The sequence below is a fragment of the Heteronotia binoei genome, chromosome 17, assembly GCF_032191835.1.
Source record: "Heteronotia binoei isolate CCM8104 ecotype False Entrance Well chromosome 17, APGP_CSIRO_Hbin_v1, whole genome shotgun sequence".
Taxonomy (NCBI): Eukaryota; Metazoa; Chordata; class Lepidosauria; order Squamata; family Gekkonidae; genus Heteronotia; species Heteronotia binoei.
In genome coordinates this window covers 21,478,906-21,494,542 of record NC_083239.1, presented here as the reverse complement: position 1 = coordinate 21,494,542, position 15,637 = coordinate 21,478,906, and the positions used below count along the sequence as shown (strand labels likewise).

Sequence of the window (15,637 nt, the reverse complement as noted above, 5' to 3'; positions counted from 1 at the left end):
CATGGAACGAATGTCTACTTTCCCCCAATTCAGCCAGGGTCACAAGGAGGTCCACAGGATTCCATCGGGCCCTATGGACCTTCTTGCTGACTCTGGCCTGGCTGATTCACGCATTACAAAGTCTGCATGGCATACAGGCAAGCAAGTGGACAAAGAGACATTGTGCCAGGAACTCAATTCAAAAGGCCCATGAGGGCCTCATTCAAGTCAGAACCACAGCCCACAAGGAAGTGGGACTTACTCTTTCTCCTGCATCTCCTTTCCCTAACCTGAAACAGCATACGTGCTGTCAAGTCACAATTGACTTACGGCAACCCCAGCAAGGACATGGACCTGGCTTGCGTGACCGAGACCTGGGTGCGGGATGGAGAGATGGTGGCTCTCTCCCAGATGGCGCCCCCAGGTTACTCGGTCTTTCACCAATCACGGACAACTGGCCGGGGGGGGAGGGGTGGCGCTATTCATACGGGAGGGTTACTCCTTCAGGGCTCTCCCAGCCCCAACGATCGATGGCTTGGAATGTGCCTGTCTGGCGTGGGAAGTGGGGGAGGGGTTGGCGATCTGGTTGGTGTACCGTCCGCCTAACGCACCAGCCAGCGCCTTACCAGCCCTGATGGAGGCGGTGGCGGGCTGGGCGTTGGCGTTCCCAAGGCTTATGGTCTTGGGTGACTTCAACGTCCACGCGGACGACATGGCCTCCAATCAGGCGCTGGACCTAGTGTCTTCCATGGTGACACTGGGACTCTCCCAATTTGATACCACCCCCACGCATCAGGCCGGGCACATGTTAGACTTGATCTTTGCGTCCGGGATTTTGGTGGACGGTATCGCAGTAGAAGCGGTGCCATGGTCGGACCACCTAGCTCGTGTGGGTGCGCCTCCTCAACCCTGTACGGGCGGCAAGCCTATTTTGGCTCGCCCGCGGAGTCTGATGGACCCTGAGCAGTTCCAAAGGGCTCTGCGGGACCCCTGGCCCCCTAGCAATTCCCTTGACGACCTGGTAGACACCTGGCATGACAGGCTATCCAGGGCCATCAGCGAGATTGCACCCCGGCGTCCTCTGCGCCCCCGAAGTAGGCTGGCTCCTTGGTACACCTTGGAGCTACGCCAACTGAAACAGGGACTCAGACGACTAGAGAGGCGGTGGCAGCATACTCGTGATGAAGCGACGAGAACATCCTATAGAACGTTTATGAAGTCTTATGAGATGGCAGTCAAAGCCGCAAAGAAGGATTACTTTGCGGCTAGGATTGCATCTGCAAATTCGCGCCCAGCACAATTATTTAAGATAATTGAGAATCTGACCACTCTGCCTCAAGGCAGACCAAACATGAGAGAATTGGAAATAGGCTGTGAGGCTTTTGCGAAATTTTTTGCAGATAAACTCTCGTCGCTCCGCCAGGACTTTCCTGTCACATTGGATGCAGTACAAGAACCCGGGGCTCCGTGCCTGTCTTCTGATGTTACCTTGGATCACTTCGACGCGCTTAGTCTTGGGGAAGTCGACGAAATCCTCTCAACTGTACGCCCTACAACTTGCAACCTTGACCCATGCCCCTCCTGGCTAATTAAATCCTGCCAGAGGAAGCTTAGATATCCTGTACGGGATATCATAAATAGATCCCTCTTGGAAGGGCAATTTCCAACATCTTTGAAAGAGGCCATGGTCCGCCCTCTCCTAAAAAAGAGTACAGCAGATCCGGCCGAATTGGCGAACTGCCGACCGGTCTCGAACCTACCATTCTTAGGTAAGGTTATAGAGAGGGCAGTGGCGTTACAGTTGCAGAGTTTTTTGGATGACACTTCCGCCTTAGACTCCCACCAGTCCGGCTTCGTCCAGGTCATGGGACGGAGACAGTGCTGGTCACCTTGGTAGATGACCTCCAGTGGCATCTGGATCGAGGCGGCGTGGCGGTGCTGATGCTGCTGGACCTGTCGGCTGCATTCGACACGGTCGATCAGCGGCTACTGGCCCACCGGCTTGCCGACGCAGGGATTAGGGGGTTGGCCTTACAGTGGCTTTTCTCCTTCCTTGATGGACGGGGACAAAGGGTGGCTATTGGGGGAGAGCAGTCCCGGAGGCATCCACTAGTGTGCGGGGTGCCACAAGGGGCAGTTCTCTCCCCGATGCTGTTTAACATCTACATGCGCCCCCTTGCCCAGATTGCTCGGAGGTTCGGGCTCGGGTGCCATCAATACGCTGATGACACCCAGCTCTATTTACTAATGGACGGCCGACCTGGACCTAGCACTGCAAGCCGTGGCAGGTTGGCTTAGACTGAGCGGGCTGAAGTTGAATCCAACGAAGACAGAGGTCCTTTGCTTGGGTCGCGGTGCCCTGGGAAGGGAAATCCCCTTGCCGGTCTTTAACGGTGTGCTGCTGAAAGCAGCCCATAAGGTCAGGAGCTTGGGGGTTCTTCTGGAGCCTTCATTATCAATGGAGGCACAGATAGCGGCCGCTGCCAAGTCCGCGTTCTTTCATCTTCGACGGGCGAAGCAGTTGGCCCCCTTCCTGGAGCACTGTGACCTAACAATGGTGATCCATGCTACGGTCACCTCAAGACTGGACTACTGCAACGCCCTCTACATGGGGCTGCCCTTGTGCCGAACTCGGCGGCTGCAGCTGGTGCAGAACGCGGCGGCTAGGCTGTTGCTGGGGCTCCCAAGGTGGGAGCACATACAGCCGGGGCTACGCGGACTGCACTGGCTGCCAGTGATATACCGAGTTCGCTACAAAGTGCTGGTTATCACCTTTAAAGCCCTATATGGCCGAGGACCTGCCTACCTGAGGGACCGTCTCTCCCCATATGAGCCCCAGAGAGCGCTGAGGTCAGCTGGAAAAAACCAGCTGAATGTCCCTGGGCCAAGGGAGGCCAGATTGAAGGCCACCCGGGATCGGGCCTTCTCTGTCGCAGCTCCACTGCTGTGGAATCAACTCCCAGAGGAGGTGCGGGCCCTACGATCCTTAGATCAATTCCGTAGGGCCTGTAAGACCCACCTTTTCAAGATAGCCTTCAACTAATGACAAGCTAGGAAGTGCCGCTGAAAATGCTTTTAGTTACTGAATTCTACTGAAGACCTAATGTTTATAGCACCATATTGTTAATGTTAATTTTAATAATCTGTAATTGTTTTAACCATGATTTTATAAGTATAACTGATGTATAATGTATTTTATGTTGTGAGCCGCCCTGAGCCTGCCTCGGCGGGGAGGGCGGGATAGAAATAAAAAATTATTATTATTTATTATTATTAAAGAAGAGGGAAAAAGACAATCCGGGTAACTACCGACCTGTCAGCTTGACATCTATACCTGGAAAAGTTTTAGAACAAATCATCGAACAGTCGGTCCTGGAACATTTAGAAAGAATGGACGTGATTACTAAGAGGCAGCATAGTTTTCTCAAGAACAAGTCATGTCAGACTAACCTGATCTCTTTTTTTGAGAAAGTGACTACCTTGCTGGATCAGGGGAATGCTGTAGACATCGTTTATCTTGATTTCAGTAATGCTTTTGATAAGGTTCCACATACTATCCTTGTTGACAAGTTGGTAAAATGTGGTTTGGATCCTGTTACCATTAGGTGGATCTGTAACTGGTTGACAGATCGCACCCAAAGAGTGCTTGTGAATGGTTCCTCATCCTCTTGGAGAGGAGTGACAAGTGGAGTGCCTCAAGGATCTGTCCTGGGACCTGTTTTGTTTAACATCTTTATCAATGATTTGGATAAAGGAATAGAAGGAATGCTTATTAAATTTGCAGACGATACTAAATTGAGAGGGGTTGCAAACATAGAAGAAGACAGAAACAGGATACAGGATGACTCTGACAGGCTGAAAAACTGGACTAAAATCAATAAAATGAATTTTAACAGAGATAAATGTAAAGTTCTGCATTTAGGTAGGAAAAATCCAGTGCATGGTTATAGGATGGGGGAGACTTGTCTTAGCAGTAGTATGTGCGAAAAGGATCTAGGGGTCTTAGTGGATCACACGCTGAACATGAGTCAACAGTGTGATGCGGTGGCTAAAAAGGCAAATGCAATTTTGGGCTATATCAACAGAAGTATAGTGTCCAGATCACGTGAAGTGATGGTATCGCTTTACTCATCTCTGGTAAGACCTCACCTGGAGTGTGTATTCAGTTTTGGGTACCACATTTTAAGAAGGATATAGACAAGCTAGAACGGGTCCAGAGGAGGGTGATGAAGATGGTGAGGGGTTTGGAGACCGTCCTATGAGGAATGGTTGAAAGAGCTGGGGATGTTTAGCCTGGAGAGGCAGCGGCTGAGAGGTGATATGATCACCAACTTCAAGTACTCGAAGGGCTGTCATATAGAGGATGGTGTGGAATTGTTTTCTGTGGCCCAAAAAGGTAGGACCAGAACCAATGGGAACAGGATTAAATCAAGAGTTTCCGGCTCAATATTAGGAAGAACTTCCTGACTGTTAGAGCGATTCCTCAGTGGAACAGGCTTCCTCAGGAGGTGGTGGGCTCTCCTTCCTTGGAGGTTTTTAGACAGAGGCTAGATGGCCATCTGACAGCAGTGAAGATCCTGTGAATTTAGGGGGAGGTGTTTGTGAGTTTCCTGCATTGTGCAGGGGTTGGATTAGATGACCCTAGAGGTCCCTTCCAACTCTGATTCTGTAACTATGAATCTGGCTCTTGTCCTTCCATCAACTATTACTTTCATTTACCCGCTCTGTCAGCAATTGCTCCAGCCTAACCAAAATTTGATGAAATTTGAAGCACTTTCCCAAGCCTCAAAGAGGTCAAGAGCCCCCATGCCAAACACAGCTTGCCAACCAAGCCCTGCAGCCTCACCCCCAACCACTCATTGGCTTTGCATTTCTGGGCAGGTTTTCTCCCTCTGCTGGAGAAGTGTCATATGCAACGCATTCAACTTGATGGGTCACAGGATGTAAGACAGGGTTGCCATCCTCATGGGATTGCTAGCCCTTGTCTGACAAGTAGTGGGAGGACAGGGGAGCGAAGACAGGTGAGAACAGCATTGGCATCACAGGATAGGCTAGGTGTGTTACAGTCAGAAAGCCAGGGTTGCCAGGCTACAGTCAGTAACTGGGGGAAATGGTATGCCAGTCTATCGATATAACTTCTGTTAAAAATCAGAAGCGACATCTTTAGACACTCTAACATTTACAAAAACTCTATGGTTGTACTTGCTGTAGCAGGAAGTCTGACATCCCTAATTGCACAATGCTACAGTGTTACAATGTTATTTTGGCAAAAAGACTGGAAGTGGCATTACTGCATTGTGAAATTCTGTAAGAGCACCTCCCTCTCAATTTCTTTGTTTTTTACCATAGAGATCATGAGGATTTCTAGAGTGTTGTGCAATGAAATGCCGTCACTTCCTGTTTTCAGAAATAACATTTAGGCAACACATAACACCCCTGCCCCCCTTTTCCCAAGCTGCCCTATTAAGCAGCAACAGGAAGATGGGGAGTACCCCATGGAATTTTAAGAACACTGAATGCCACCCTTAAACTGTATGGAAATTAGTACCAAATTGTTTTAATCTAATGTTTAATTTAACTTTTATGGTTACTCTATTATGTATTGTGAGCCGCCCTGAGCCTGCTTTGGCAGGGAGAGCAGGATATACATAAACTAAACTAAACTACATCCTCAAAGTAGGGCCTGAAGTTCTCCCAGAATCACAGCTCACCTCCAGAATCCTTCTTGCAAGCAAAACCAAGTCTGACTGAACAATACGCTGTTCTCATGTCCTGGTCATATCCAGCCTGAATCCTGTTGCCCAAACGTTCAGGGGGGAGTTCTATGCATGGAACTTAATTCCCTGGTACAATATGTCCCAATTCAGATCAGGACTGCAGCATACGAGGGCTGGAGGCTGAAGCCTTCTTCCTGCACTAGATTCCCAACCTGAAACAGTCCCAAGAAGCTGCTATTTGCCTTCTTGGGAGAACTTGGGCATATGCAGCACATCTGGAAATCCTGATCTGTAGGCTTTCAAATATCATTGCACAAAACAAAGCAATATAAGGAAGCAATCCTCCCAGAATCTAACCACCCCATGAGAATGCTGCAAGAGAGCTGCTGCTGCACACACAAGAGATAAACATGTTTACTGAATTGTATCTTGCCCTTTATCCAAACAGTTCAGGATAGCATTTTCCCTATTTAACACCACAACAGCCCTGCAAGGTAGCTTAGGCTGGGAGACCATGACTGACCCCAGATCACTAAACAAGTCTCATGGGTGAGCCAGGAATATGAAACTAGAACTCTCAGTCAGATCAGATACTCCATCACAGCAGCACTCATTAAATTGAGTAAATAGAGGCATTTGCGAGCCCAAGATATATTTGCACAGAGGAGGCTGCCCACTGCAGCTCTGTACGATTCATCAGTCTGGCTTAGCCACCTCTCCAGTACCTCCAATTGATTAGATCATTCTCCTCTCATGCACAACAAAATGACTTGCCTTTAGACGAGTGTTTCTGTTATGTATGTGCATGAGTCACTGGTATGGGATCAAGTGGTGGGTCTCAGGTAGAACCCCAGAAGCAGTCTCCTCAGGAGAGCAGCTAAATCTCCCTCTTTCACCACCACCAAGGTGTGCTTATACCTTGAATAAAACTTGGTTGATCTTAAAGGTGCCACTGGACTCAAACTGTTCTGCTGCTTCAGACCAACACGGTTACCCACCTAATTCTAAAAGGAAACTTTCTTAGAGCAAATCATACCTCCAATTTGAATTTTTTTTAAAAAAAAAAAACCCTGCAACTCTCCTATGAGAAGTCTGAGAAACACTTATCTAGTCCAAAACCCTGTTGTGAGACAGAGGAAATCCTAAAAATATATATCTTACCCCAAAAATAGGCTGAGGTGGTGGCTCATCACCTCCTGGTTCGGTCCAGGCCTCATATCCTGGTCTCTCATCCAGCTTTACCCTTCAAAGCAGAACCACTGCATTGTTCTCCCCCAGATGCCCGTAGGGAAACCACAGTAGTCTCATAAGTGACTTGTTCATTCCATCATTCAAACATAGACCTTTACTTCATCTCTGAGGTCCTTATCACCACAAATGTATGTATGCAGTGTCAAGTTGCAACGCCAGCAAAGGGCTCTCAAAGCAAATGAGAAGCAGAAGTGACTTGCCATTGCCTCCTTCTGCTTAGCTTCCAAGATTTGATGAGTTTGGGCGATACCATGCTGCCTTTCCTCTTCATTGCCACCAACACATGTGCATTTCCAGTCTTCTAGCTACAAAGCTGCCTTGCTCCTGATTCTGCCCTGGTCGACATTCATACAACCTCCTTTTTATTGACCCAGCTCCGGCTTACAACCCTGAGCTCCTGATATTCATACGCAGGTAAGCCCAACTGGTGGACTCTGGGCTAAGTTGGATCTCTGAAGCAATGTTATTTATCCCCAAGTAGCCACACAGTATCGCTCATAAGGAATGGGGGAGGGAGCTTTCACATAAGAGACGCAGTTAAGGTAAAGTACACCGTAGAGTCCTGTGATTTGGAACTTCAAGGGGTTTTCAAGGCAAGAGATGAGCAGAGGTGGTTTGCTAATACCTACCTTCCTATGCAGAGGCTTTCTTAGTGGACTCTCATCCAAGTACTGAGTCTACTTAACTTCCAAGCCCTGACACAATTGGGCTGGGCTATTAGGGCTGTTAAAAGAGACACAGGTAGTTCACATGTAATGTTCCATCTAATTTTGGATGTTCTGTGTCATGCCTTGCCAAGTGCTTATGCCCCATAAATGTAATGCTTTTACTGCTAGATGGCACCACACATCCCATTATGGAGTCATATTGCCTATGAATGGGTGTAGTGGTTAGAATGTCAGACTAGGATCTGGGAGACCAGGTTCAAATCCCCATTCTGCCATGGAAGCTTGCTGGGTGACCCTGAGTCAGTCACATACTCTCAGCCTAACCTACCTCACAGGGTGGTTGTTGTGAAGATAAAAAGAGAAGAGAACAACATAAAGCCACCTTGTTGCCTACTGAGGAGAAAGGTGTCTATATGAAGTAAATGAAATGAATAATAAATAAATTTGTGGCCCATGATTATGGTTCAAAAAATAAATCTTCTCTCCCCCCCCCCCCCCCACACACAAAATATAGTTTGATCATCTCTGCATTGTGAAACAAACTGCATATTTTAGTAATAGCTCCACCTGCCTTCATTTCTATTCCAGAAAAGGAATAAAGGATTTAGGGAATTTGCAGGGCTTGTAGCATTTCAGAGCACTATAGAAATATTGGATGGGTCCTAGAGAGGAAATTGGCAAGAAGAAACCTAGAACTCAAAACACTGGGGACAACAGCACAACACTGAATCCAATTAAGAAAAATTTTGTGGTGGAAAGTGCCATCAAGTTGAAGCTGACTTATGGCAATCTTGTAATGTTTTCAAGGTGAAAGATGAACAGAAAAGGTTTGCCATTGCCTGTCTCTGAGTAGCAGCCCTGGACTTCCCTGGTGGTTTCCCATCCTGCTTATCTTCCAAACTTTGAAGAGGCTGGGTGAGGCTGGGCCATTCAGATCTGGGCAAATGCTCTGTAGGGACCCACAATTGTTTACATTTTGGTATGGAACGATAGATGTTTTCTTACCGGCTACTCTGACGACAGCTCTCTCCGCTGGGTCTAGCACAGAGTCCTGACTCTTCCTCTTCTTCTGCTCATGGAGGGGTAAATTCCAGGGCAAGGTGTCCCCTGGTGGGCAGGGAGACAGGCTGCCAGACCTCTCACTGCGGTAGGACCGTTCACTCTTGCATGATCGCTCACTCCTGTAGGACCTCTCGCTGAGGGTCTCTTCGTCCGAGGAAGACATTGCCCCACTCAGCAGGCAGGGTTGGAGGTGCTGCTACTCCTTAGAAACAGCCAAACCTACAAATGGACAGAACAGCCAATAAAAGAGTAAGCAACTTTAGAGAGGATGGAAGGATGGCCATGTCAAGCACAGCTGGGACTTTCAGTCCTGAATGTCACTTACCCTGTTTTCTAAACTCAAGGGTTCAGCCAAAAAAAAACTCAGCAGCCACCCTGCAGAATATCAAAGGTGTTTCCTATGACTCCTGACAGTACAAAGGAGGAGTCTAAAGCACAACTCTGAGACTATGGTCCAAGGTCTGGGTGGCTGTGTTGGCCCCGGCAGCCATGTGGGCTCAGACAGTGAGGAGGAAATTATTTTCTACACATGCTCCTATATGGTCTCCTTGTCATCAGGTCCAGCCCTCAGAGACTCAGTCCCCACCCCAGTAATGCACCAACAGGAAGTTGACCTCTGACATTGACAAAACCATTTCTGTGACCTGACAGATTGATTCCTGCTTAAGAACTGCATAAGAGCATGCTTATGTGCTCCTGGCAGCATATGCAAATTTTTAAAATCTTTATGCATATTAGCATATTTTGTAATGGAGATTCCTATGCTGTGTATACTCAACATTCTGAGGAAGCTAGAATGCATTTTGAATTGTGCAATTCATTACATTTACACACACACACACACACCACTGCTTTCCTCCCAATAGTTCAGAGTGGTATATATGATTTCATCACGGCGGGAAGACCGGGATATAAATCAAATAAAGTAAAGTGTTACCCTCACAAAAACCTTGTAATGTAGGTCACACTGATAGAAAATAAACATCATGGTTGAGAGGAGATCTGAACCTAGGTCTCCTAGTTCCAACTTCTATACTGAATCCCCTAAACTATATTTGCTCTAAATACAAGCACTGGTAAAAATTGAAAAGCAATGGAGCCTATTGGCAGGAGGTTGCAGGAGCAAGATAATAAGTCTTGTGGGACCCAAGGCCTTTGCAGACGTCGGTTGTAAATTTGCTTTCATATCAAATAGATCTGGAACTTTACTTTTTCAAAGAAAGAAGGAATATGTAAAAAAAGAGAGAGAACTGAGAATCTTTCAAGTATATGCTTTGTGACAGGTAACTAGAACTGGTTCATTCTTTTTCTGCATATACCAAGAGTCAACCTGGCTGGCTATTGAACAGCCCACAGAAAATGAATCATTTCCAAGCAGCGCTAAGCAGGCAAACAATGTCTTATGAAAACTGGCCACCCTGCTGTGGCAATATATGCCCATTTCCTCTGTGGCAAGACCTTTGTGTGGCAGTTGGCTCCCTGGGCGCACAAATGTCCATAATGTGAGGGGGGTTGTCCAGAAGAGAACCCACATCCCTTTCCTTCTGTCTCTCACAATTGCTCAGTTAATCCCACCCGTCTCCTCAGCCTCAGTATTTCACTTCTGAAGAGAGGGACAGAGGGTTCAGCCTTCCCGGAAACTTTAGCACCATCATCCCCAAACTTCTGGTCAGGAACCACAGTGCCACACTGTGACAACTTTACTCACCTGATTAGGGCCTTCTTTGGGTGCTACCCTGCCAATCGGCAAGAACAACAACTCCCCATACATGTGCCTATCCTGTGGAATAGCCTGCCTGAGGAGATCAGGAAATATCCCACTCTCCAGGCATTTCACAAACTATGCAAGACAGAATGGTTCAAGAGGACATTTTTGTAAAGGACGGATGGATGGATGGATGGATGTGTGCTGTACAAGCAGACTGCTGTAAGGACCCTTGCTGCTGCATTCTGTACCAGCTGGAGTTTCAAGGGTGTGTTAGATGTGTCATCCTATTGATTGTGTTATTTGCATAGGGCAATCTGCCTCAAGTCTTAGTGAGAAAAGCAGACTATAAATAATGTCAATAAATAAATACATTAAAAATGAAATAGCTCCTCTGAGGCCAAAGTGGATGTAAGAATGTTAAGAGGTATCCTGCTGCACCATACCACTGGTCCCTCCAACACAACATCCTGTCTCTCCCAGCAACCAAACAGAAGCCCCACAGAAACCACATCAAAGACTTCCTCCACTGGTTCCACCTCAAAGCACTGGCATTCAGAGGTATTCCATTTAGGGTTGCCAACCTCCAGGCAATGGCTAGATATTCCCCTGCTATTACAGCTGATCTCCAGGTGACAGAGATCACGTCACCTGGAGAAAATGGCCGCTTTGGAAGGTGTATCCTATGGCTTTCTACTTTTTTGAGGTACCTCCCCTTCCTAAACTCTGCCCTTCTCAGGCTCCACCCCCAAAATCTCTAGGTATTTCCCATCCTGGAGCTGGCAACCTTAGCTGTCACTGAACATAGAGTTCCCATTCAGCCATCGTGGCAGTGATGAGCCTCCCCTAATCTATGAAGATGCTAATTGCCCTTTGTAAAAGGTTGAAACAAAACCAGTAATCAAATATGGCTAAACATGCAGTGCTAATATAAAAATATATACAATATATTTAATTATGCATAGAAAATATTAAAATCACCTATCTATGGTTCTGTATATAAGTATTTTAGTCATTTTTACTGATTTCATTAACTTCTAGACCACCCTTCCCCTGCCAGGGCAGGGCTCAGAGTGATGTACAACATAGTAAATTCATAACAAATATAATTTTAAAATGGTTTAAAGCAATAAAAACACACTAATTAACCTAAGAGAGGGTGCTAAAGAATTCAGTGGTGCCATTGCTGCATGGGGGAGGCAGGGGATGGGGGTGAGACCACTGCCGGCCTCAGCCAAATGCTGGTGGAATATCTCCGCCTTACAGGCCCTGTGGAACTAAATCAAGTCCCAAAGGGCATGGATGTTATTCAGCAGAAAATGCCCTGGGCCCTGGTCAAGGACAGCCAGACATCCCTCAGGCTGGGGACCACCAGTAAATTCTAATCTACTGAGCAGAATACTCTTCTGGGGTATTCTGGAAGAGGCGGTCCCGAAGATACATGGATCCCTGACCATTAAGGATCTTGAAGGTCAACACCAGAACCTTGAACCTGATCCAGTACCCCACTGGAAGCCACTGCAGCTCTCACAGGACAGGACGGGGCTGATCTTGTACAATGATAGCCCTATTCCCTTTTCAAGGGTAGGTCCACGTAAAGCGAGTTACAATAGTCTAATCTGGAGGTGACCATTGCATGGATTACGGTGGCTAGATCAGGGTGAGATAAGTAGGGAGTCAGTTGCCTTACCTGGCACAGTTGGAAAAACACCAGTTTGGTAACATTGGTAAGGAGCAATGTTCCCTCTAAGTGTCAGACTCTGTTCATTGATACTCTTCTTGAATACTGATCACTAACCATGTTGATTAATAAAGATATATGCTTACTAACCCATGCTAGTAGAATAGTAGAGGGGGTCCCAGTAGGGGCTAGCCCAAGAGTAGCTTCCCAGGAATATCAAAGGTTGTCAGCCAGTCTTTGAAGTAGAAAGTGCCTGGCAGATTCTCCCCTCCCCGCTAGAGGCAGCAAGGACATTGCCGCTGGGAAATGTAACCACCAACTGTAGAAGATAAGGGGGAGCCGTGTGAAATGTCTCACATGCAAAGAAAGCCTTTGTTTTGGGAATTGGGGGTAGCTTTGATGTATAATGTTAAATACCAATGACTCGAACTGCTAGCCATCAGTTCCAATGTCTTTCATGCTGAAGTAACTTTGGAGATTACAATAAACGCAACTTTGTTTCAAATAACTAAGTCTGCTCATTTTGGGAACTTCAATGAACCTTTGCTGACACTAAGCTGAGTTAGCTTAGTGTCAGCAAAGGTTCATTGAAGTTCCCATGTTTAAGAACGGGGCAAAAGCAATCATCAGAGACCGATTACTGGAGTTGGAATTAAAACAATCTCTGGCCAAAGTTGGGGGGACGTATATCCCAACCTTTTTATAAGTGAACTTAAAAGTGCCAGATATCTAGAAATGATACAGCCAATTAAGTTCAGGCGGATGCTGTCTTTGGCACGCTTGAACATTTTGGATACGGCAGTACTGAGGGGCCGTTTTCAAAAGATTCCGCTAGAAGACAGGACCTGCCCGTGCGGCCTTGAGGAGATCGATACGGCTTCCCATCTCATTTTGAACTGTCTCTTCCATACAGAGGCAAGGTACAGACTTCTGCGGAACCATCTAATGCAAGCTGAATCTTTAAATCATTCCCAAGCTATTTACTTCCTCCTAGGGGATGGGAGTGATCAACTTTCCCTGGATCTCGCTAAGTTTCTATATGTTACTGACCTTGACAGGAAGAAACTTAATGTTGCTTGTATTTGAACGAAGCTGCGATCTGATTGTATAATGCTGTCCTTAGTTATATGTTGCTTATATCAGATAATTTTAATTTTAATATTATTTTGATGGCTGTACACAGTTATTAGATAGTTATGTCATGTTTTAGCTCGGTGTTGTGTTGTACTGTTGTTGTTGTGTTGTTGTTGTCGATTGGCCTAGAGCCGCAATAAACTGACTGACTGACTAAGCTGAGTTAGCAATGCTTAGCGTGAGCTAGCTCACAGATTTTTAGCCTCCAGCTCAAATATTTTTGTCTTAGCTCAGGAAGGATGACCCCAGACCACACCATTTATGTAGCAGCTCACAACTTTAATGCCAGTAGTTCACAACTTTAATGCCAGTAGCTCACAATTTTAATGCCAGTAGTTCAAAGCAGAATTTTTGTTCACAGGACTCTGCAGCTTAGAGGTAACATTGGTAGGGAGGCATCCAGAATCACACCCAAGCTCTTGATAATCGGTACCAATCTCAAGGGCACACTGTCAAAAGCTGGGGTGGTATCCATCTGGCTGCCCATCAACAGACTAAGCTGGGTATCATCAGCATACTGGTGAACATCCTATCCCAAAACTCCATACTAGTTTTGCGAAGGGATGCATAGAGATGTTAAACAAAATCAGGGAGAGGATTGCCTCTTGAGGGACCCCACATAGTAAGGGGTACCTAAATGACATCTTATCTCCCAGCACTGATACCTAATGTTAGGACAAATTTCAGAATATATAAGATTAAAGGTACAAAATGTATCCAAATACAAGAACCAAGCACATTTCAGCTAAAAAATCTTCCTCGATGGTAAAATAAAAGCTGAGCACTCCTTAAACATGGATACATCTTTCAAACTCATCATATACAGAATGGACCGGGGGGGGGGGGGTTATCAAATTCAGTGCAGACCAGTGCAGAACACAGAGATTTTCACCCATGGAGTAAGTGGGAAGAAATATTGTTAAAATGCAACATGGGACACTCATCCAAGTTTGTTTATTTCATATGCCAATGGATCCGTTTAGACCCAATCTGTAATATTCAAAATCTAGAGAGAGTGCTTAGCTACAGAGTAAAAAGAATCAGCCTCCCCTCATCCATGAAGATGTTTAATCCCTCTTTAAAGCCATCTAAGCAACCAGCACATCACCACAGACCATGGCAGTGACTTCCACAAATTAATTGTACACTGTGTGATGAAGTACTTCCTTTGGTCTATCCTGAATTTACTGACCTTCAAATTCTAATATTCTAAGAGAAGGGGGGAAAGTTCTCTTCATTTATTTTCTTTATGCAAGGGTATAAATTTGGCTTAGTGGTTAAGAGCACAGACTTTTTTTCTGGGAGAACCAAGTTTGATTCCCCACTCATTCACATGCAGCTGCTGGTGTGACCTTGGGTCAGTCACAAGTTTTCTCAAAGCTGTTTCCTCATGAGCAGTTCTTGAAAGAGCTCTCTCAGCCCCATCTACCTCACAGAGTGTCTGTTGTGCAGACAGGAATGGAAAGGGGATTGTAAACTACTCTGAAACTCCAAGTGTATAAATCCAATCTCTTTTTCTTCTCTTCAAATTCATGGGCAGCCTGCTTTTCCAGAGCAACCAAAAATGGCAACCAAAAACTGACAGTAGGAGGTCAAAGTTGAAGTTGGAGTCAGGACAGGATGGAGGAGTAGGGTGAACTCTGGGTTGGAAATTTGTGGATATCTGAACATATAAAGCTGCCTTATACTGAATCAGACCCTTGGTTTATCAAGGTCAGGACTCCCTATTCAAACTGGTAGTGCCTCTCTAGGGTCTGAGGCCGAGGCCTTTCACATCACCTGCTGCTTGATCCTTTAACTGGAGAAGGTGGGAATTAACATTGGACATTCTGCATGCCAAGCAGATGCTCAACCACTGAGCCATGGCCCTCTGTTCAATTTGGGGGTGGAGTATGGGGTTTGGGGAGAGGGAACCTCAGCAAAGTATAATACCATAGCGTCCACCCTCCAAAGATCATGGGAACCGATTAGTTCTAATTCTGAGAGATTCCCCAAGTTGCACTTGGAAAATATGAAGCTGCCTTATATTGAATCAGACCCTCAATCCATCAAAGTCAATATTGTCTACCCAGACTGGCAACAGCTCTCCAGGGACTCAAGCTGAGGTTTTTCACGCATATTTGCCTGGATCGTTTTTAGTTGGAGATGCCAGGGATTGAACCTGGGACCTTCTGCTTACCAAGTTGATGCTCTATCACTGAGCCACTGTCCCTCCCCAATTCTGCCTAACTTAGGAGACCACAAGGGCTATAAAGGGGAAGAAAAAGAGCTGGTGGTGGAGAGAAGAGAACATGTGGAGAGGAAGTGAGGCCAGAGTGGAGAGGAAAAAAGGGGGCAACCAAAATAAGAAGGGGGGAAACAGCAGTTATCAGAGGGAAGGATGAGTTGTCTCATCCCATATCCCTCTTCTGTAAACCTATATTGTTTACCCCCTTAATCA

At 46.2% G+C, this 15,637-nt stretch overlaps 2 protein-coding genes across 15 annotated transcripts in view; one reads left to right on the top strand and one right to left on the bottom strand.

Moving 5' to 3' along the window:
- AK2 (adenylate kinase 2) overlaps window positions 1-15,637 on the top strand; it is a 436,257-nt gene that overhangs the window by 323,587 nt on the left and 97,033 nt on the right. The gene's annotated exons all lie outside the window — the stretch shown is intronic.
- The window catches only part of MACF1 (microtubule actin crosslinking factor 1), a 414,929-nt gene that overhangs the window by 393,280 nt on the left and 6,012 nt on the right, over window positions 1-15,637 (bottom strand). For 11 of the 14 annotated variants that reach the window (XM_060258444.1, XM_060258431.1, XM_060258437.1 and 8 more), the window contains one exon: window positions 8,621-8,896. In XM_060258444.1, coding sequence (XP_060114427.1) covers window positions 8,621-8,840 — 220 coding nt within the window. In that variant the 5' untranslated portion in view covers window positions 8,841-8,896. Of the gene's footprint in view, window positions 1-8,620; window positions 8,897-15,637 lie in introns of those variants that run through there. The other 3 variants (XM_060258446.1, XM_060258449.1, XM_060258450.1) reach the window with 1 other exon arrangement.